This window comes from Castor canadensis, chromosome 11 (genome assembly GCF_047511655.1).
Source record: "Castor canadensis chromosome 11, mCasCan1.hap1v2, whole genome shotgun sequence".
In the NCBI taxonomy this organism is placed as follows: Eukaryota; Metazoa; Chordata; class Mammalia; order Rodentia; family Castoridae; genus Castor; species Castor canadensis.
The window spans coordinates 60231285-60250953 of NC_133396.1; the positions used below are offsets into that span (position 1 = coordinate 60231285).

The following is a 19669-nucleotide window of genomic DNA, read 5'->3' on the forward strand; positions in this document are numbered from 1 at the left end:
CGAGCAACTGTTGTCACCCGCCACTCACAGATGACAGACAACACTTCAGTTGTATAAATCGTCTTTAATTGAGAAAGCATGGAGACCCGGTCCTCTGGAAGCAGAGCCGGGAGATGGGTGGAGCCTGAGCTGGTGTTTGTATGGGTGAGGGGGGCATCTCTTGCAACAAGCCAGAAGTAAAAGAGCCTGAGGAAAAGTGACCTGCTTTGAGCACTAACCCCTCTGTTAGAGCCTACTCAATTATACCAGCCTAGGTCTGCAATGGCTAGGAGTCTCCGTCTTGGTTCCCTAGTGGAGTTCCCCGCTTCTCCAGGCCTGCCACTGGCTCTCCATGTTTTTCAGAACAGTCTAGTCAGGCCCTTTTTGGGTACCTAAAACCCAGCTGAGGTTATAAGCTGTAAGGTAAAGCAAGTTCTATTGAATTAGAAGCTCTGGGGGTATATGAGGTCTGGAACCTAAGAGGCCCTCACCTTCCTTGGCCTGACCTGTAGGAGAGAGAAGTAGGACTTATTGCTGAGTTGGGGTCTCTTCACTGGGAGTTGGGGGGGGGAGTTGTCAAGGTTGTGTCCCATTTGTTATTTTTAATCTATACTCACTGCCCTTAAAGACCTCAGCTTTAAAGGGGATCTGGAAAAGGAATTCCTGCTGAGGTAGCTAAGTGTTCATGTCCCCTCAACCCAGACAACAGGTTCAATCATGCAATGCTTTTGGCTCCTTCCTCCTCCCAGCTATGAGCCAGAGATCATTCCAAAATTCCACTACCCTTCCCCAGACTCCGTTTTCCTGGCAGGATCCCAGCTGAAATGAACTGAGTGTCAAAATAGGGAAGAATAAGATTTTTAGAAAATTATCTAGGAAAAAAACAAGAAGTGGTTCCTAATTCAACCAGAAATAATTTGTTCTTTTTTGTTTGAGGCAGGATCTTGCTTCTACAGCCCAAGCTGGCCTTGAACTCACTGTGTATGTAGCCCAGGGTGGCCTCAAACTTTCAATTCTCCTGCCTCAGCCTCCCAAGGCCACCACACCCAGCTCAGAACTAATTAGTTCTTTGTGGATTATAACTGGGTCCTTTCCAGAGCTCGTCTTTAACAGGTATTACTAGAGAAAATGGGAGGGTGGGCCTAGAACTAACTCTAGAGCAATAATATGGCTATATAGGCTCTAGTTCCATCTTGGAGAGAAGAGCTGAGAGTCATGGTCTATATCCTAGAGCTGAGATTCAGGAAGAAGTATGGCTCCAATAAAGGTAAAGAACACCATGCTCTAGAATTAGGTGTCTCTGGGATAAGAAGATTGAACCTGTGGTGACCTGAGACTGATCCAAGTTCAGGCCAAGGCCAACAGCAAAACAGGGCTCAAATCCAGCCTCTCTCTACTTGGAAGACAGGGGTCCATCTGGGTCAAGGATTGAAGCCTGATGGATCCAGATCTGACCCTGGCAGCATGCCTAGGTCCCTAGTACAGAAATGGCCCTGGCTGGGGTGTCTGATATACCAGAACCTGCCCAGACCAAGGCAAAAGGTAGAGTGGGAAAAGAAGGAAACAAATCCTGAGCTCCAGTGGCCCTGTAAATCTATGGCTCAGCGGCAATGAAAATGGGCACAGGGCTCTATGAACTGGCTGAGCTGGGATGGGGAGTGTTTATGTCCTGGACTTGTCAGTTTTGGAACCCCCAGTGCCATCTCAGGGAAAGGCTTTGGGGGGGTATAAGTGTGAAAATAAAGAAGTGATCAGCCAGGACCATTTTCAGACATCCCCATCTCTGACCCTCTCCAGGTCCAAGAATCTCAGCAGCCCCACAAGTCCCTGCCAGCCCCTAGCTCCCTCAGGGTAGAGCACCTGGTGGGACCTGACTGCTCAGAGCATATTTGTGGCAGCAGGGGTGAGAGCAGGGCCAGGAACAGAGCTTCAAGACAGGCCGTGGTGTCTTGGGAGTGCAAGAAGCCTCCACTCCAGGGACTACATCTCAGGGGGCAGGGGGACTGGAAGGGGAAGTCTCAGGGACACTGTGGAGAGAAGGCTCCCGGTACATGGCCACTGTGAAGGGGAGAGAGAGAGGAGCAGGGAAGGAGAGTTAGGCACAGAGAGATGCAGGCAGAACTCTGAGAGGATTCCCTTCCCCTATACTTGCCCTCTGAGAACTCCAACCCAAAGAAGGAGAGCTCCCCAAACCCACAAAGGTCAAAGCCTCCCTATCTTGGCATGTTGTAACAGGATCCTTTTAACATTCATAGCCTGGACTGGGTGTCACTAAACATCCATGTTAAGGTCAATACCCTCCCATGTGCCCCACCTTTTCTTGAGTCCATACCCACCCTCTAGGAGCTTGGGCACAAAGTGGGCAGCTGCCTTGGTCTTCTTGACTCGGTTTCCCTTCATGACCTGGCCCTCCTTATCCAGGCCTAGGTACCAGGCCCGACCAGAACGGCGCTGGCGGTAAAGAGCAGAGGCGTACAGGACATAGTAATTCTCAAAGACGCATTCCTTAAAGCGACACTCAGCTGTGAAATGTGGCTGAGGAGACAAAGATCCAGAAAGGCACAAACAGAGAAACAGAACGATACATCACTAGCAAAAGGAAGCCCCGGGGAAGAACAAGCCAGGATATAATTCCTGCAGGGGAGGAGGAAAGCAACTCCTGAGTCCATGTAGGAACCAGAGCAAAGGGAGGACAAGGAAGAGCCTGGTAGGCCACTGAGGGTTCAGAACTAGACCTGAGGGGGAGGAGGGGGAGGCCTAGAATAAGATCCAAAGCCCTATTCTGAATGACTCTGGGGGTATTCCCAGATATTCATTATTCCCATTAATAATGAAGTCTGGAGCAGATAAGACACAGGGCCCCTAAAAGGCTGCAAGGGTTGGATTTCCAAAGAGCCTGAGGGTACTTCGTGGGGGTGTGCAAGAGTAGGATTGAATGCACCCTAGAGGAGGAACTTTGGAGTAGGTAGTGATCTGCCAAAGCTGAAGGAACTGAGTCCTGGGTGCAAAATGTCTGTAGCTGAGGAAGGTTGTATGCTGGGGGCTTCCCCAGTACTCCAGGCCACTCAGCCTCATTGTCTCACCGAGCTGTACAGCAGCCCTTCAGCGTTCATAGCCACATAGTGACCCAGCTTGGCACTCTGAATGGTGACCACACGGAGCCCCACTGGGATCAGGTTGAAGTGGGCTGAGGAAGGAGAGAGGAAATATCAGTACCCAGAAGCCTCTCTCCATCTGACCTCCTCCCTCCCCCCACCCAATCTCAGTTCCACTACTTCCTCTGGGAGTCAGGGAGACACTGAAGGCAACAGAGCCTGAAGAGGGAAAAGGATTGTCATCAACTATCCGCCTCTTCTCCCTTCCTATCCAGCAGCTGGCTTCCCCTCTCACTGAAGGAGCTGGTGTCCTCTGGGGTGCCCTGGATGCTTCCGTCGGGATTCGCCTGGAGGTAGAAACCCTGGCGGCAGAACAGTTTGGTGACGATGCCTTTGAGCTGAGGCTCTGGAGAGAGAGAGAAAGACATTCATCTTTGGAAATGACATCTCTGTTCCCAGAAATATTCCTACACTTGGCGGGATCACCTCACAGGAAAGAAAGGAGAATGGAGTGCAGGAAGAGGGTCTCAGGGCCCCAGCTCTCTTACCCTCCAAGCAAGCTGTCCCCACCTCTCTGTGACTCTTGAGGAAGCTAGGGTGTGGATCCCTTCTGTTTCCTCTAACCAAGAGCTTTCAGTTTAATTTATTGAAATTTATTTAAATGGCTTAATTCCTACTCTACAGCTCAACCAGAAGCGGGGGAGGGGTTGGGGAGGAGGATGAGAAGAGATACATCAAAAGGCAGCAGCCAGAGCGAGACAACGCAGGGCTGCTGAATGGGCAGTGTGTTTGCGAATGGTGGGGGGCAAGGTGACCACAGGGAAGGGGCTGCCCCCTCAGAAGTGGGGGTGGGACTGGGCCTGACGCTGACTCAGCACCTGCTGCTGCTGCTGCGGCTGCCGCTTGCTTGGTGCGGGCCTTGGCTTGGCCCAGAGCCGGCCTGTCTGACACTGACCCATCTGTCTGTCTGTCTTATCTGTCAGTCTGCTAGCTCGCGGGGGCCCCATTTCTCCCTGAGGCTCAACCGCTCCCCTTCAGCCAGGTAACCCGCCTGAGGTGGGGGACATTCATATCACATCAAAAAAATGGGGGAGAGGGGGCTGAGAAGATGGAGCTGCAGGCTGAGTCACGTGGGGCCGGGTCCCACTCAGAGGGTGGGCTGCGGACGGTACCACTGCGGCTGGCTGGTGGCGGGGGAAGAGGGCGCGACGGGCTGCCTATAGGGGAACTGGGACCAGACTGGGGCGGGGCCAGAGGTACTTCTTGACTATCGTACCTGGACGGGGACCACAATCTAACCCTCATAACTCTCCTCCCAGTTGCTTGCTCTCTCGCGACTTCTCTGTTCCCCCTTGTAGGTGGTACGACCCCCAAGTCTCTGTGCGGGTCTCCAGCAGTGAACTGTGTCTGAGTTCTGACCGGCACTGGGTCCTCTGAGCCTGTGGAACTCGATTTTGGAGTCGCACGGGGATAATGGGAGGGGGGTGCCAAGCTCCCTTCTTGAAGCTCAGGTCACAGGGGGAGGGCTCCCAGAGGGGCTGGCTGACGAGTTAGCTGCAAGGACACCGGGGGGAGAGCAGGAGAGACTGGCTCCCAGTCAAGCGAGCTGGACCAGGAGGAACCGAGCCAAGGCGTGGAGGAGCGGGAGAACCGGGCGGGGGCGGGGCGGCCCGAGCTACAGAAATCCTCCGGGTGACCCAGGCGCCCACAACCCCCTAGGCCCCTCCGCTCCGGATTGAAAGAATCGCGAGAACCTGCACGTAGACAGAGGACGGTGGGGGTGGGGACTCCGATGTTGGGGGGCGGGGAGCATGCAGGAACTGCGAGTCTTGGGGCGCTAGATTTAGCCCCTCAAACCTTCCCTTTGCCCTCGAAAGCAAGGAGACTCGGCGTTACGGACAAAAGAGGAGGGAAACTGAGGCTAGTCCGATAGACTTTGTCATCCTGGCCCACCCCTTTCCACTTTCGAGGACCACCCCCTCGGTTGGGCCCCATTCTTCGGAGTCCCTGGACTCAACCTCCCGGGCAGAGAGACCTCTGGCCCGGAGACCCCGCCCCAGCCGCACTCACCCGGGCCGCGGTCGGGTCGCGCAGGCCGCCCCCCGCACAGTCGCACCTTGGACAGCAGGATGAGGAGCTGCTTCTGGCAAAGGGATTTGGTGCCGCGCGGACACACGCGCCGCTGCGCTGACACCGGCCGGCTGCCCCCGGGCTCACGGACCTCTCGCTTCTGCCGGATCAGGCTACTGGCCAGCGCCGCCATGGCGCCCCAGGAGGAGACACCCCCAACCAGCAGGCGCCCAAAGCGCGCTGGGCTTCCCCACAAGAGTCTTCTCACCGGGGCATGCTGTTGACGCTTAGGACCCAACTCACCGCCCCACCCACGAGACCTGAGGTTAAGCCCCAGACTCCCCCACGTCCCCCCAACAGCTGCCAGCCCTCACCCTGGGGCCCTGTGTTAGCTCCTGCGGATCCAGCAGCCTATGCACTCCTCAGCTGACCTCACCCACGAATTTTGTCCCTTGCTGAAAACTACCCCCTTCCTTCCTCTCCTTTGTCCCCACTTCCCTTTCCCCAAAGCCAAGACCTGGATAATTCTCAATATCCGCCCTGTTTTGGGGCTACACTCCTGCCTAATCCATTGTTGTAATCTAATAGGTGTAGGTCCTTTAGCTTTGGGGTACTAGCTCATTCCATCCTTGCTGGGCCGCTGTCAATGTCAGAGAGGAACCCAATCTTGATGCCTTTTCCTTTGCTACCCTCTAAATGGAGTGGATCCCTCACTTTTTCCCTGAATCCCCCCAACAGGTCTCAGAATATCCAGGCTGTCCAGGTTCACTAAGAAGGTGTTCCCAGATCTGCTGGCTGGACAATGCCTATTTTCGCTGTCACCCCCATTTCTAGTAGCATAGGGTTCCAGCTGCTAAGACCGTTTCCTCACTTTATCATCCTCCACTCCTTTTGAAGTCACCTCCAAATCAGTCCTTCCTAGTGCATACACCAGGTGATGGTCTGGAGGACCCTCTGTCACCTCAAAATAAGAAGCATCGATGTCTTTGTTTTCTGATTGCCCCTTAATTTCCTCAGGAACAGCTGGTGCTGTTTAGATCCCACGCCTTTCAATCTAACCAGCCCCTCAAGAGAGGAGTGCACCCACGTTGTCACCACTCCCCAAATGTGAACAGGCCCCCAATAAATCAGAGAGCATCAGAGCTTCCTGTGACAGGGCTTCCTCATCTTTCCTGGGACTGCCTAAAGCACCCCCTCTTCCTTGCCCCGACGCCCCTCAACCTGTCCTGTCCTGTTGATCCAGACGACGAGTGGCGCTGGCTCCAGCTCCAGGCTCCTCCCTCCCTGTCCCTGCAAGCCGAGCTTCCCCCCACGCCGGGGTAGGCGTCCCGGACCCCCAGGAAGGAGTGAGGATGTCTCTGCAGAGCGTCCCGGTCGGAGAAGTCAGAGCACTGGGCCTGGCGGCTGATCCAGGCAAAGCGGTGACAGTGGTGGCAGCGGCGGCAGCGGCTGTGGGAAGCTGAGGCGGCGACGGCGGCGGAGACAGCTCCCCCTCCTCGGAGAGCCGGCCCGGGGGCGGGGCAGGGGGCGGAGACGCTGGGAAAGTGGGGGGTGAAGCTGGTCAGGCAGAACCCTGGGGTTCCTTGGAAGCGGGGAGTGGGGACAGTATTACAGGCAAGGCGGCGCCCGAGGCAAGGCCGCACTTCCCGAGGTTCAGAGGAGGAGGGACAAGGAATCCTGAACCGAATCTTGGGGGTTGGGGGAAGCGGTGGAGGTTGGTGGAAGAGGTTGGGCTTTAGATGCCATGGCAGACGGCGGGAGAATAGAGAGGGACCCTACTGACTGGATGGAAGTGAGGACAGACTGGATGAGGAAATTAGGGGGGAGGGGAGTGGAGAAATGGGAGCGGCTGTGAGATCCAGCCTCCTTAATGTCCTGCTTTTTGAGTGTGCCAAGTTGATAAATTCCATGTTCCATACCTCTCTCCTTTCTGCGTTCGGTCAACAAATACATTCCTCCCAACTCTACTGACTCTGAAAGAATTGGGGAAAGACGGTTGCGAGAGGCAGTCCCCGGGCGGGAGGAGTGTTGGCCAGATCTGAAGAACCCAATGACTTGCGCCAGGAGCAAGGTGGGGAAATGGGAAGGACCTAGGGAGGCCTTCTAGAAGACAGACTTTGGGCCCAGGGCACACATTGTGTCTCCCATGAGATGAACGAGCAATCCTCTCCATGTTCCGCTCGCCAATGGAAACACTTTCCACGCGGGTAGTAGCGTCTTTAATGAACCCCGCCCCCCATACCCGCTAAACCGCCCCCCTTGCGAGCAACCTTAGCTTCTTCCACCGCAGCACGCAGGGCATGGGCAGGGTCTCCGCGAAGCTGGGCCAATGACCCGAGTAGGGCAACGGAACCGTCTCCTGCACAGAGCTTTCGGCCGCTCAGAAAATAGTGGGGCAGAATCCCGGCCTCGAGCACGCGGCCCAGCTCATCTAGCAGCCCAAGGCAGCAAGCGCCCGCATTTTCCGGCCGCGCTAGGTACAGCGCGGGCAGTCGCTCGCACGCCCAGTACAGCAACGTCCGCAGGAGGTAGGGCGCCGCGGCCCGGGTCCCGGCCACCAGTGGGCGCAGCAGCGCCTGGGCCGCCGCGTGCGCCTGCAGTAGTGGCTCTGGTATGCGCGGTTTGAGCGCTAGTTCCTGGCGAGCAAAGCAGAGCTGCCAGCGGGAGGTGCCTGGCTGCTCTGTGCTGCCTCCCGGCACCAGGTAAAAGGAGGCCGAATCGGAAGCCAGCGGACCCGCCCACGAGTGGCTCCGAGCCCCCTCAGGCCAGCCCGCCACAGACACCACCGGGATCAGATCGAAAAGAAGGAGGCGGCGAGGGGGCCCCGGCGTTGCCAGGAGGATAGTGGTGAAACCCGCGTGGCGAGCTGCGTGCACCAGGCGCGGGGCACCGGGCACCGGTACCAGGGACTCTGCGACCCTAGCCAGCGTAGCGAAGAACCAAGCAGCCACTTGGGCGGGACACAATGTGGGCCACTCCCCAGGAGCGTCCGACGATTTCGGGACTGTGCATTCGACGTCTGCTTCGGTGACGTCACTAAATGTTTTCAATGAGGGAGAGCCAATATCGGTGACGTCATGGTGAGGCGACCCCGGCTCTGAAAGATCTCTAGGTGATTTTTCCAAAGACAAGTGAGGCTCAGGCTTTGGGACGTAATAGTCCTCGGAGTTTTGTGGCTCCTTGGAACTTCTTTCACTAGCGGTTTGGCCAATCAAATCACGTTCTTCTGGGACAGGGGGTCCTAGGCAATCCTGCCACGCCTCCCGGACCGAGGTTCCTAGAACCAGCTCTGGGAGGCGGAGCCATGCGTAACAGGATTCCAAGTCCAGCAGCAGCTCTGGCCCACTGCCGTCCAGCGAAAACACTGGCACTAGGAGTGTGAAGCCGGCGTCATAGTGAGGTCCTCGGGCATAGGGACCTAAGGGTGCATGCCCCAGATCCAGGGAGCCCTCGCGAATCCCACCACGAAGCAGCAACAGCTCTGTTTGGGCCGGAAAACGGGGGTCCCGGCGGTGAACTAGACCTAAAGGAAGAGAAAGGATCATGAGGGCGTAGTCGTCCAAAGCCTGGGCAGAGAGTGGCGACGCTGAGGGCTGCTAATACCCACAGGAAAGAAGGTAACTTACCAAGCAAAGAGAAGACAAAGTCCTTGGCCCGGAGAAGGTCGGCTCCCGGCTTGGGCCCGTCACTCCAGCTCTCCTGGACACCCAGTTCCTGAATCAGCTGGGTCAGTTCCTGAAGCTGCGCTCCTGAGCAGAAGTCAATGTCCGTGAGCGGCCGGGCTGGAGCCGGGGGTGGCGGGCCCCACCAAGTGCCACTCCCCCAGACTGCGGAAGCCATGATACTTTATCGTTTTGAGCTAGGGGAAACACAGACGGGAGGTAGCCTAGACGGACCTATCCTTTGCTGCAAAAAACTCTGTTTTTCCCTCTTTCCAAGGCCGAGCGAATGCCCCAGTTCACAAATGAGTCTGCAGATGATTGGTTTCGTCTTCAAAATGAACAAATGAATACCTCCTTGCTCCTTGCTCTTTTTTCATATGCAGGTCCCCTCCCCCGTGAACCGGTTCACTTGACTCAGCAGGTAAAAATAGCTTTGGGCCCCTCCTACAGAATGCAGTAGCCAGTCTTCTCCATCGCCCCTTAGATAGCTCCCCTTATCTCTTTTTCAGAAGAGGTTTATTGATCTGTGGCTTCCCCCTTAGCGGTAGCTGCAAAGATGGGGGAGAGAAAAGACGCAAGGATTCAACAGGTAACTTCTTCCTGATGCCCGCATGCCTACGCCCCTAAATTTCGACCACGCCCTTTTCTAGAGGCTGTCGGGTGGTTCCGCCTGATCCCGCCTCCAGTGAGAATTCAGTCACGCCTTTCGCCCTGCTAAGATCTCGTGCTACCCTGGGAGTTGTAGTTTGTTGCCTGTGCTAGCAGTGCACTAGAGCCACGCCTCCACATCCTTTCCGGTACAACCGAAGTAGTGCCTAACGGAAGTTGTAGTTTCTATGGAGGCATATTATTGTGTCCAGTCCACCCCACACAAACATGGAGTTGGAGTAGATAATTGGATGGATTTGAATAGCAAATAATGAAGGACACCCTGTATCCCAGGTGTGAGTAGAGGTGTCCTGGTCGCTTAGATATGAGGGTCCTTCCATGAAATTATGACTTCCTCATTTTAGAGACGGGGAGACTGCAACCTAGAAAAGTTACACTTGATTTGGGAGGCTTAGGCAGAAGGGTTGCAAGTTTGAGGCCAGAACGGGCAATTTAGTGAGACACTGTCTCAAGAAACAAAAAAAAGTTACACATCACTTGTCCAAGGTCTGAGTTTAGGTAGGTTTTAAAAAGGGTTCCCTGGCTGGGTGGGGATACATCGTCTTGGAACCAGTTGTGATAATGTTAAGGTAGGTACAGTGGTGACCTAGGAATGGGCATCTGACTCGTGGAAGAGTCATACCTACTAGCAATGCAGACTTCAGACATGCAGGAGTCATGGCAGGGAACATTTTGGAATTTTACTATTATATGTACACGGAAGAGTTATCTGTAATCTACTACTCAGGAAGATCGAGGTTCAAAGACAGGCTGGGTAAATAGTTCAGGAGGCCCTATCTTGAAAATACCCACCACAAAAGAACAGGGCTGGCAGAGTAGCTCAAGTAAGTGGCAGGTGGCAGAGCTCCTGCCTAAGCAAGCATGAGACCCTGAGTTCAAACCCCAATACTTCCAAAAAAGGAGGAGGAGGAGGAGAAGGAGGAGGAGGAGGAGGAGAAGGAGGAGGAGGAGGAGGAGTTATCAGGTCCAGAGGAAACTCCAAGCTTGGTGGGGTCAGGGCAATGGAAAATGATTAAGGGCAGGAAATTGTTTTCAGTAACCTAGGCTACCAGGGACCATAATGAAGGATTGAATACATCTCAAACACAGAATGGGATCAGGAGTCAGGATAATGAGTCAGAAAGATAGGAAACCAGTGGCAGGCTAACAGATCAGACAGTCCATTGCTGGGCAAGGAATTCTTACATTTCTTTTGCCTATAATTTCTCTCTGGAGATGATCCTAAATCCTTGGGCAAGAGAATTAAACAGGGAAACCTTGAAAAATTAGAGGTGTGTAGGGGAGGAGACTACTTAGAACCAGAGCTCAACTTGGAAAGCCCAGATCTCACGAATTCCTATCACTGACAAGGAAAGCCCTTAAACCTCAGCCACCAGGGCTGGAGAACAGAGCACCAAAACACAGGCCAGAACTGGGAACAGAGGTTTCCATATCTGATTGTGACCCAAGAGGATAGACCAGAAAAACTGAAGATGGAACCCTTTCTCAGAGTTTGGAATAACCAGGCATCGGGTATCCCTACATCTCATCTCCTCCCCAGAGGGTGGTCTCTGAGCCACCCTAAAAAGAATAAAGTTCTCTGGGCTCAATGGGAGCCTTGAAAATGTTGGCGATGGGTGCCAAGGGGAAGGAATTTTTTTAAACTCTAAAGCATTACTCTCCAACAGTATAGAATTTTCTGTGATGGAAATGTTCTCAAATTTGTGGTGTCCAATACAGTAGCCACTAGTCACATGTGGCTGTTTTTTTATTTTAATTTTAATTTTTTTTTTTTTAGCACGGGTTTGAACTCAGGGCTTCACACTTGCTAGGCAGATAGGCAGATACTCTTACCACTTGAACCACTCTGCCAGCCCTTTTTTTGTGATGGATTTTTCAAGATAGGGTCTGGAGAAATAATTGCCCAGGGCTGGCTTTGAATAGCGATCCTTCTGATCTCTACCTCCTGAGTAGCTACGATTATAGGTGGCCGGCTTTTCTTTTCTTTTTTTTTTTTTTTGTATCCCAGGCTAGCCTCAAACTCTCGATCCTCCTGCCTCAGCCTCCCAAGTGCTGGGACTATAGTCACAGGCTGCCATGACCAGCTCAGAATTTTTAATTTTAATTGACATTGTAATAGCCACATTTGGCTAGTGACTACTGTATTGGAAATCCAGCTCTAGAGACTGGAAGATAATGAGCTTGTCTGTGGAGCTATGGAGGAAGAGCAGGGATGTAATAGTGCCAGTCCTCCTCAGACTCCTCCCAATCTGTGCCTCAGGATTGGGAATGGGGTGGATTGTCTTCAAACAAGCACAGAACACTTCTCTTGCCCCTTTATTCCTTGTCCACATTTTCCCCGTTTTTGTTCAAGGTTCTCATCACATTCTGATACCCGCACTCCTTAAGGGTCTCCCCTGAATTGCTGGGTGCCTCTTGGCGTAGGCGCCTGGGAAACAGAGCTTCACACTTGTCCCTATTCACTGTGAACTGTTTCTGGCGGGCATCAAAGACCACATGACCTGCCCGAGTGCCTTGTCCAGGGCAGTGAGGCCTCCAGTTGGTCTTGGGGGGCATAGACATCTGGCGATAGTTCTGGCAGGCTAAAAGAGCTGTATCCACAGGGTGGTATACCCAGTCTTGGCTGCCCGCCCGCCAGGAGGATGGCTGCAGCTCAATTATTACAGGTATCTCTGAGAAGGTTTGCAGGTCAGAGGAAATCATCTGGGCCTTGGAAGGGCAGAGGTTTTGATTAATTGGGACAGAAGTCCAGGATGCATGCTGCTGTACGTCCTCTTTTTGAGAAGCCATCTCATACACAAATGGCTTCATCAGGGAGGATGTTGGCTTCAGGGTGTGAAGTGGGCCTGAGACTCGGACAGAATTTGTATCTTGAACAAGGCTTGGATTCTTACGGAGGTCAGGATCTGAGATGAGGCATGAGTCCTTGTGGAGGTCAGCTTCCTGGGCAAGGCCTAGATTCTTGGGGAGGCCAGAGTCTTGGGCAAGTGCTGTGTCCTTATGAAGGTCAGGATCTAGATTAATTCCAGGGCACTTATGGAGGTTAGGGTCTTGGCTGTACTCTGGGCTCCTGTAAACTCCAACATCTTGAGTAAGATTCAATCTTTTTTCAGCTTCAGTGCCTTGGGTAAGGCCTGGACTCTTGTGGCAATCAGAAACTTGGGTAAGTCCTGGGATCTTGTAGACTCCAGAATCATGGGTAAGGCCTAGGTTCTTGTAGTCTCCTGAGTCTCGGGTGATGCCTGTGCTCTTATGGAGGCAAGAGGTTTGGACAAGCCTTGGGATGTTGTGGTTACCAGATTCCTGGGTATGTTCTGAGCTCATGTTGACTTCAGAGTCTTGGGTAAGGCATGAGTTCTGTGGTCTAGAATCTTGGGTAAGGTCTGGGCTCCTATAGACTATTGGATCTTGGACATTGTCTGTACTCTTGTAACCTCCAGAATCTTGAGGAGGGCCTGGTCTCTTTTGGTTAGTTTCTTGGGAGAGATCTTGATTTTTGTTTACTGTAGTGTCTTGGTTTAATTCAACACTCCTATAGACTTCAGAATCTTGCATAAAGCCCAAACTCCTCTGAAAATCAGAAGATTGGGTAAATGGTATGTTCTTATGGAGATCAGCAGGTTGAGTGAGACATGGGCTTCTATAGACACCAGCATCTTGAGTAGGAACCGGACTCTGTGGGGGGCCAGTATCTTGGGTAATGACTGGATTCTCTTGAAGCCCAGAGTCTTGAGAAAGGCTCAGATTCTTGCAGAGATAAGGGTCTTGAGTGAGGCCTGGGAACTTCTGGAGGCCTAGATTTTGAGCAAGACCTGGATTATTGTGGAGGCCTGGATCTTGTATAAGGCCTGGGTCCTTGTGGAGGCCTAGATTTTGGGAAAGGCCTGGATTCCTGGGAACTCTGGAGTTTTTGGAAAGACATGGGGTCTTTTGTAGGCTGGGATCTTGGATAAAGCCTTGACTCTCAGAGCATTGGGGTTGGATCAAGGATTGGGAAATTGTGGAGAACTGGGAAGGGATAGGGAGGTCGGAAGGGAGGAAAAATGGAGAAGACTTGGAAGCTGGGAGAAATGTAGGTGCTTCTGTTAAGTTGGAGGGCTTTTGATGGTTGCTGGATTGAGGAAAGACAAAGGTTCTTGGAGGAACAAGTGGCAGAGAAAGAGTGCATGGTGAAGGAAGAGTGGATGATGAGCTCTGAGCAATGTTTGGAGAATGAAAGCAAGGTTTAGAAGGAGCAGCATCTTGGGTATAGACCAGGAACTTGGGATAGACTGGAGCCTGGGCATCTGTGTTTTTCCTTGCAGAACTGCAAGGATGGAAGCTGCAATAAGGGAAGGTCTTTGGCTGGAAGAACTTGTCTTTGACATCATCTGAGATCTTCCATTCCATGTTCCCCAATTCCAGGTAGCCAAGTATAGATCTTGAAGGAGGCTCAGTGCTGTCCTTACCATGTTGCTTTGATGTCTTCTCAGATGTACCAGAACTTACTAGGCCCTGCCCCTCTTGGTGCCTGGAGAAAATATGCAGGTCGTTTCTGGAATAACTAGAGTTCTGAGTGTTATACTTATGGAAGATATTCTGCTTCACCCTGCGGGCATCATAGACCACATGGCCAGTGGAGAGGCTAGGACCAAAGGCTGCCAGGGTAGAAGGAACAGGAGTTGGGATAGGGTTAAGGGTAGTGGCAGGGACAGGAGCAGAGGGTGAAGTGGTAGTCATGGCCATAACCAGTGATGGGGCTGAGGTTGGGATGCAGACTGGGCTGGGGGCTGGAGTAGAAGCTAGGACAGGAGGAGGGACCTGCACAAAAGTTGAGGGAGGGGCTAGGGCAGAGGTTGGGGCAAAAACAACGGTGTGAGGATGAGAATGGGCTGGTGTGTCTGGGACTTGAGCTGATGTCTGCTCAGGGACTTGGTCCTGGGAGTGTGTCCTGGTCTGGGCTGAGGTGTAGACTGGGTCATGACCCTGAGAGTGGGCTGGGGGATATGCAGGGGCCTGAGCTGGAGGGTGGGTTGAAGTATGCTCAGGGTTGTATGTCTGGGAATAGCTGTGCTCAGGGCTGTGGGCTAGAACCTGGACAGGAAGAGGGACTGGGGTATGGGTTTGAGCCTGAGCTGAGGCATGAGCTGGGGTGGGGACTGGAGAATAGGCTAGGGTGGGAGCTGAGGCATGGGATGGGGTGAGGACTGGGGCAAGGGATGGGGAGGGAGTTGGGGCATGAGGTGGGGTGGGAGCTGAGGCATGGGATGAGGTGAGGACTTGGGCAAGGGATGGGGAGGGAGTTAGGGCATTGGGTGGGGTGGGAGCTGAGGCATGGGATGGGGTGAGGACTGGGGCAAGGGATGGGGAGGGAGTTGGGGCATGAGGTGGGGTGGGAGTTGAGGCCTGGGATGGGGTGAGGACTGGGGCAAGGGATGGGGAGGGAGTTGGGGCATGGGGTGGGGTGGGAGTTGAGGCCTGGGATGGGGTGAGGACTGGGGCAAGGGATGGGGAGGGAGTTGGGGCATGGGGTGGGGTGGGAGCAAGGGCCTGTGATGGGGTGAGGACTGGGGCCAGGGATGGAGTTGGGTCATGGGTTAGGGTGGGAGCTGGGGCATGGGCTGGGGTAGGGGGTGATGCATGGGCTGGGATGGGGGCATCACTGTGGTCCAGGATAGGTGCTGGAGTAAGGACTGGGTCATGGGCTGCTGGGGGATGAGCTGAGGAGTGCTCAAGACCCTGTGCCTGGGAGTGCATATGCTCTGGAGTGTGAGTCTGGGACTTTGTGGGGGGCTTTTCAGGGATGTGGGCTGAGGAGTGGGTCTGGGCCTGGGCTCGGTCCCGGACTGGGTCATAGTCTGGGGCCTTAGTTTTGCTGTCTTGGGGTAAATAGAATGGAATCATGTCCAACTTGCTCATCTTCAAGAACTGGGCAGAAATCTCTGGCCTGGAGAGAAAGGATGTCTGGCCCTGAGGGGCCTCCCCAGCTCCCATTATCCCCTCCTTCCACAGTCCCCATGGAACCTCCATGGGAGCCCCAGCATGTCCACAATGAGGTGGCATCCAGCAGCACCTAGAAACCTTCTCATCATTTGTGTCTGGTATCCATGAGTCAAGGTGATTAGCATGTCCGAGCAGGAAGTTGGGGCGATGATGGAAGCGGGAAGAGACTCTAGAGCATCGGTTCTTGGGATCCACAGTGCAGTGCATGCACACGGGCTGGCTGCCTAGACCGCTGGGCTGCTTGTCTGCAAGGAAAGGAGGGATGCGACAAGGCCTGGGTGCCTGACATGCTGAGAATGGGGGTGGAGAGAGAAGAAAAAGGACAGTCTACATTCCTTGGAGCCCATGCTGGGGCCAACTCACCTTTTGGAAAAAAATTATGGAAAAGAATCCGCAAGGAGCTCTTCAGATGCCTCCAGAGCTGAGGAGAATCCAGAAGTAGGGTGACCCCTGGAGAACAACCTTTTTCTGGCCACATCCCAGCAGCCCTCCCACTTCAGTCCCTTCAAGACCCTAGAGCTCAGGCCAGGCACATCTGTAATCCCAGCATTCGGGAGGCTGAGGCAGGAAGATGTGAAGGCCAGCCTGGGCAACATGGCAAAATCCTGTCACACAAAACAAAAACCCCAAGACCCCAGAGCTCCCCCAACCCTGCTGCCCAGACCCTGCCCTAACCAGAGTCACCACGTTGATCCCCACGTTGAGCAAGATGAAGCTGCCCAAAATCAGAAGAATTGAGTCTCCTAAGTCCTGGCACTTCCTGAGGTTGGTGCCAGAGCACACTTGAGCTCCATGGTAGGCTCGCTCACCCATGGCCTGGGGTCCCAGGACTACCTGGGCCCCCTGATCCCCACATACTCACTAGGAAACATACTCCTCTGGTGGGGGAGGGGAGAAGGACTGAATCATAATGGGGCAGGTAGTTGGGATCACAATGAGGGAGGTAGAGGAAGAGGAGGGTCCAGGGTGAAGTTCCTTGGTAACCAAGTGTGGGAAACCTAAGCCTAGAGGCCCCACATCTCCCCACCTTGGTTATTCCCTCATTGTGCTCTGAAAACATTCATTCCACTAGTCCTGCAGTTTCAGTTGAGAATCCAGAATTCTTTACCCCTTGGTCACACCTGAGACTGGAAGACATTGGCCTCAGATCCTTGGCTGGAATCTAGATTCATGGCTTTCTTCCTGTCTGCACTTGATCAGCCTAGAACCCCCAGGTCTGGATTCTCACCTGGTTTTGTTTGTTTTTGTTTTTGTGTGATCTTGGGGTTTGAACTCAGGGCCTCATGCTTGCTAGGCAGGTACTCTACCACTTGAGCCCCTCCTGCAGCCCTTTTTTGCATTGGGTACTTTTGAGGTAGGGCCTCAAGAATTATTTTCCTGGGCTGGCTTCTGTGATCCTTCTGATCTCTGCCTCCTGAGTAGCTAGGATTACAGGTGTGAGCCACCACTGCCCAACTTGACCTAAGTTTTTCTTTTTGTTTTGAGTGCACTGGGGTTTGAACTCAGGGCCTCATGCTTTCCAGGCAGGTACTCTTACTGTTTGAGACACTCCACCAGCTTGACCTCAGTTTCTTAAGTAGGGCTGAACCTCTGAACCTCCTTTGGGAACAGGGAGAGCAGAGACAGAATGAGTGCTCAGAGCCCCCTGGTTTGGAGTCTGCAGCTAAAAGACCTTAGTGTGCTGTACAGGACCAGGAGGGGCCCACTGACAGAAGCATGGCCACTGAGTGAGGGGAACTTCATGTCAAGGAGGAGACACTGGATTCTTATTTTAGGGCCCCAGACTTGCAGAAGGAGAGGTGCTTCCAAACCACAGACCACCACAGAGTTTCCTGGACTCTTTATTCCTCTTCTCCATGCCCTGCCCCACCACCCGTATTCGTCTTCTGGTCAGTTAAGTTTCCCAGTCCTGCTTCTGTGCAGAGAAGGCCTCAAGACTGAGGTGGAAGGTGGTGGCAGTGAGTTGGCACGAGCTCTGCTCTCTTGCACCTGCCGCTTCAGCTCCAGGCTGTCATATACATGGTAGTTGGCATTGCCACCTGGATTCCTACTGAGTGGGATGAAGGTGGTTGGGGGTGGGTTGGAATCAGCAGCCTGGACATCAGGCAGGGGCTGGGAGGAGTGAGGGAGCAAGGCTGAACTGGCAGCTGGAGCCCGCTGGCATGAGACCTCGCCCAATGCCGTGAGGGAGGTGGAGGTGGTCAGAGGGTGCCTAGTGGGCAGAGTGTCAGCCCAGTCTGCTGCTCTACGGCGCAAATCATGAGAATCCGGAGAGCTATAACCCAAGTGTCCTACGGATGGGTGCGGGCTGCGGCTGGGCTGGCTGTAAGCATGGCCTGGGAGACCCCGCTGGTGAGACTGTGTGGAGCTGTGTTCACGGTGGCTCTGGGATTCAAACCTGGGATTTCGGGACACAAAGGCAGGGGAGGGTTCACAGTCCTCCATACCACGCCGCGGTCGCTGATCCCAGGCATCATGGAGAATCTGGCCCCCTGAAGAGTAAGGGCTGTGGCCCCCAGGGGCCCAGGTAGGGTTGGCGGGGAGCCGGCGGGGAGGTACTGGAGATGAAGCCCACGGTTCAGTCTCCACATTGCCCCAATTTCGGGACTGTGAGCAATGGGGTAAGTAGGAATGCAGCCTCAGCTCTGACTTGGCCTCCACACGCTTGGGCAAGCGGCGCAGCTCTGGTGACAGGTAAAGAGAGGGTGGTGGCAGGCTGGCCAGGATTCCACCTTGCCGGCCCCACAGCCCCACATTGGAGGGCAGACCCATTTGCTGATAGAATCCACCCCAACCCTTACGTAGGTACTTGGGAGTTGGGAAGGACAGCTCATTCTCCCCCAGGCAGGAATCCCTGTCCTCCAGGTCAAAAAAGGGCGCTGGTCGCATCTGTGATGTCTTGCGGCTGTGATGTTGGTTACGAAAGACTGGGCGGCCATGAGAGAATTTTCTGGGGTTCTTTGTCCTCTGCTGGTGGCTGCAGGGGCGACGGCGGCGACCTTGGTGGCGGTGGCTGTGACTGTGACTACAGCCATTGCGGTGATGGTAACAGGAAGAAGAGGAGTAGCGTGTGGGTTGGGCCATCACCTGTACAGGATCCAGTGTGCAGTGGATGTGGACATCCTGGACCTTGGCTGGGGGATCTTTAGGGGCGCACTCACTAGCCTGGGCTTCATCTGGGGGAGACAATAGTCCATGAAGTCAGGGCAATTACAGAAGAATTCAGTGTTGAGAACAGTGGGGCCTGGTTTTCTAGGGCCGCAGTGGTAGTGGTGGGAAGATGCTCAACTCTTTAGCTGCAATACTTACTTTTCTGATTCATCCAGTGGGTCATCTTGTCTAAGGCATTCTGAAACCCATTCCACATCTGGGGGTGATGGGAGAGATGGGAGTGAAGGCCAGGTTCTCCAACCCCGCCCTGCCCCCGGCTAGACCACTCCTGAAGGTGGAGTTGCAAGCTGTAGCTGGCTCCCCTGCTCAACCCTCTTCACCCCAGGGGTCCATAGCCATCACTGACCACAGTTGCCACATTGATGCTAATGTTCACAAGAACAATAAGGCTCAGCAGCAGGAACAGGATGTCCTCAGCATCCTGGGGGCTTTCTTGGTATTGATTACAACACCCCAGGGTGTCATGCCATAGTTGGTTTTCCATGGTGGGGGGGGTCCTAGGGCCACCTGGGCCACCCCCACCCCCCCACCCCACCTGGCCCTGACCCACACTGCCCTCAGGCCAGTACCTGGAGATACCTACTAGCTGGTGAGGGAGTCAGGTCATAATGACACAAATTGGGGAGAGTCATAATGCAGAAGTAGCAGCTCTTTTATCCTCTCTGCTGGCCCTTTACACAGCCATCTCAACCCTTGGCTTCTACTTGATAGAACCTGGTCCCCAGATGCACCAGAGTTCAATTCATTGCTCTGTCTCCATGAGACTTGCTTAACCCCACACCTGGTTCTTGATCTGAAAATATGGCAGCTACAGTCTTGAAACAGTCTTTACGGGGACTGGATCATCCACAAAGGATTTCCATCTCATTGTTCTTTTGAGACATGCCTACTGTGAGACCAGCAGCCACAGGGACTGAGAAAATGGATGACAACAAGAGTCTCCTCTTGCTGTATATCTCCTTTGGGATTATAGGCATGCACAGTCGGTGCATGCCTATAATCCCAGCCCTTGGGAGGCTGAGGCAGGAGGATGGCAAGTTC

General features: G+C 53.9%; 4 protein-coding genes across 6 annotated transcripts; all 4 read right to left on the reverse strand.

The window, feature by feature from the left end:
- Positions 1-44: 44 nt before the first annotated feature.
- Fgf11 (fibroblast growth factor 11) lies at positions 45-5461 on the reverse strand. Of its 2 annotated transcripts, none has more exons than XM_074046986.1 (5): positions 5145-5461; positions 3370-3480; positions 3063-3166; positions 2316-2430; positions 45-2037 (listed from the first exon to the last, which is right to left on the reverse strand). In XM_074046986.1, exons 1-5 carry the CDS (start codon positions 5335-5337, stop codon positions 1967-1969), a joined length of 594 nt encoding a protein of 197 aa, XP_073903087.1. In that variant the 5' UTR covers positions 5338-5461; the 3' UTR covers positions 45-1966. The 2 variants fall into 2 exon arrangements, with proteins under 2 accessions (XP_073903087.1, XP_020006805.1); XM_020151216.2 differs by having other exon boundaries at positions 2316-2514; positions 5145-5457.
- Positions 5462-7256: 1795 nt separating this feature from the next.
- On the reverse strand, positions 7257-9435 carry Tmem102 (transmembrane protein 102). The gene is made up of 2 exons (XM_020151274.2): positions 8771-9435; positions 7257-8667 (listed from the first exon to the last, which is right to left on the reverse strand). The coding sequence occupies exons 1-2, from the start codon at positions 8982-8984 to the stop codon at positions 7364-7366; spliced, it is 1518 nt and encodes a 505-aa protein (XP_020006863.2). The 5' UTR covers positions 8985-9435; the 3' UTR covers positions 7257-7363.
- A 2400-nt stretch (positions 9436-11835) lies between these two features.
- Spem3 (SPEM family member 3) lies at positions 11836-16468 on the reverse strand. Its single transcript, XM_074044766.1, is given in 4 exon segments — positions 11836-11871; positions 11873-15702; positions 15821-15878; positions 16133-16468. Coding segments are annotated over 4 exon segments (4062 nt in total). The 5' UTR covers positions 16271-16468.
- Positions 16469-17347: 879 nt separating this feature from the next.
- Spem2 (SPEM family member 2) lies at positions 17348-19112 on the reverse strand. 2 transcript variants are annotated; one of them, XM_020151213.2, is made up of 3 exons: positions 18975-19112; positions 18767-18824; positions 17348-18633 (listed from the first exon to the last, which is right to left on the reverse strand). In XM_020151213.2, the coding sequence occupies exons 1-3, from the start codon at positions 19110-19112 to the stop codon at positions 17348-17350; spliced, it is 1482 nt and encodes a 493-aa protein (XP_020006802.2). The 2 variants fall into 2 exon arrangements, with proteins under 2 accessions (XP_020006802.2, XP_073903089.1); XM_074046988.1 differs by having other exon boundaries at positions 17348-18627; positions 18758-18824.
- Positions 19113-19669: the final 557 nt, after the last annotated feature.

Excerpts from the sequence above, each read along its gene's own strand:
- Fgf11 (XM_020151216.2), bottom strand. The coding sequence starts at position 5,337 with ATGGCGGCGCTGGCCAGTAGCCTGATCCGGCAGAAGCGAGAGGTCCGT. Across the intron at positions 3,167-3,369 it reads AGAGGACACCAGCTCCTTCA|CCCACTTCAACCTGATCCCA; the intron begins GTGAGAGGGGAA and ends CTCCTTCCTCAG. Across the intron at positions 2,515-3,062 it reads AAGGGCTGCTGTACAGCTCG|CCACATTTCACAGCTGAGTG; the intron begins GTGAGACAATGA and ends TTGTCTCCTCAG.
- Tmem102 (XM_020151274.2), bottom strand. The coding sequence starts at position 8,984 with ATGGCTTCCGCAGTCTGGGGGAGTGGCACTTGGTGGGGCCCGCCACCC. Across the intron at positions 8,668-8,770 it reads CTTTGTCTTCTCTTTGCTTG|GTCTAGTTCACCGCCGGGAC; the intron begins GTAAGTTACCTT and ends CTCTTCCTTTAG.
- Spem2 (XM_074046988.1), bottom strand. The coding sequence starts at position 19,112 with ATGGAAAACCAACTATGGCATGACACCCTGGGGTGTTGTAATCAATAC. Across the intron at positions 18,825-18,974 it reads GCATCAATGTGGCAACTGTG|ATGTGGAATGGGTTTCAGAA; the intron begins GTCAGTGATGGC and ends CATCACCCCCAG. Across the intron at positions 18,628-18,757 it reads GAATCAGAAAAGTAAGTATT|CCCAGGCTAGTGAGTGCGCC; the intron begins GCAGCTAAAGAG and ends CCCCAGATGAAG.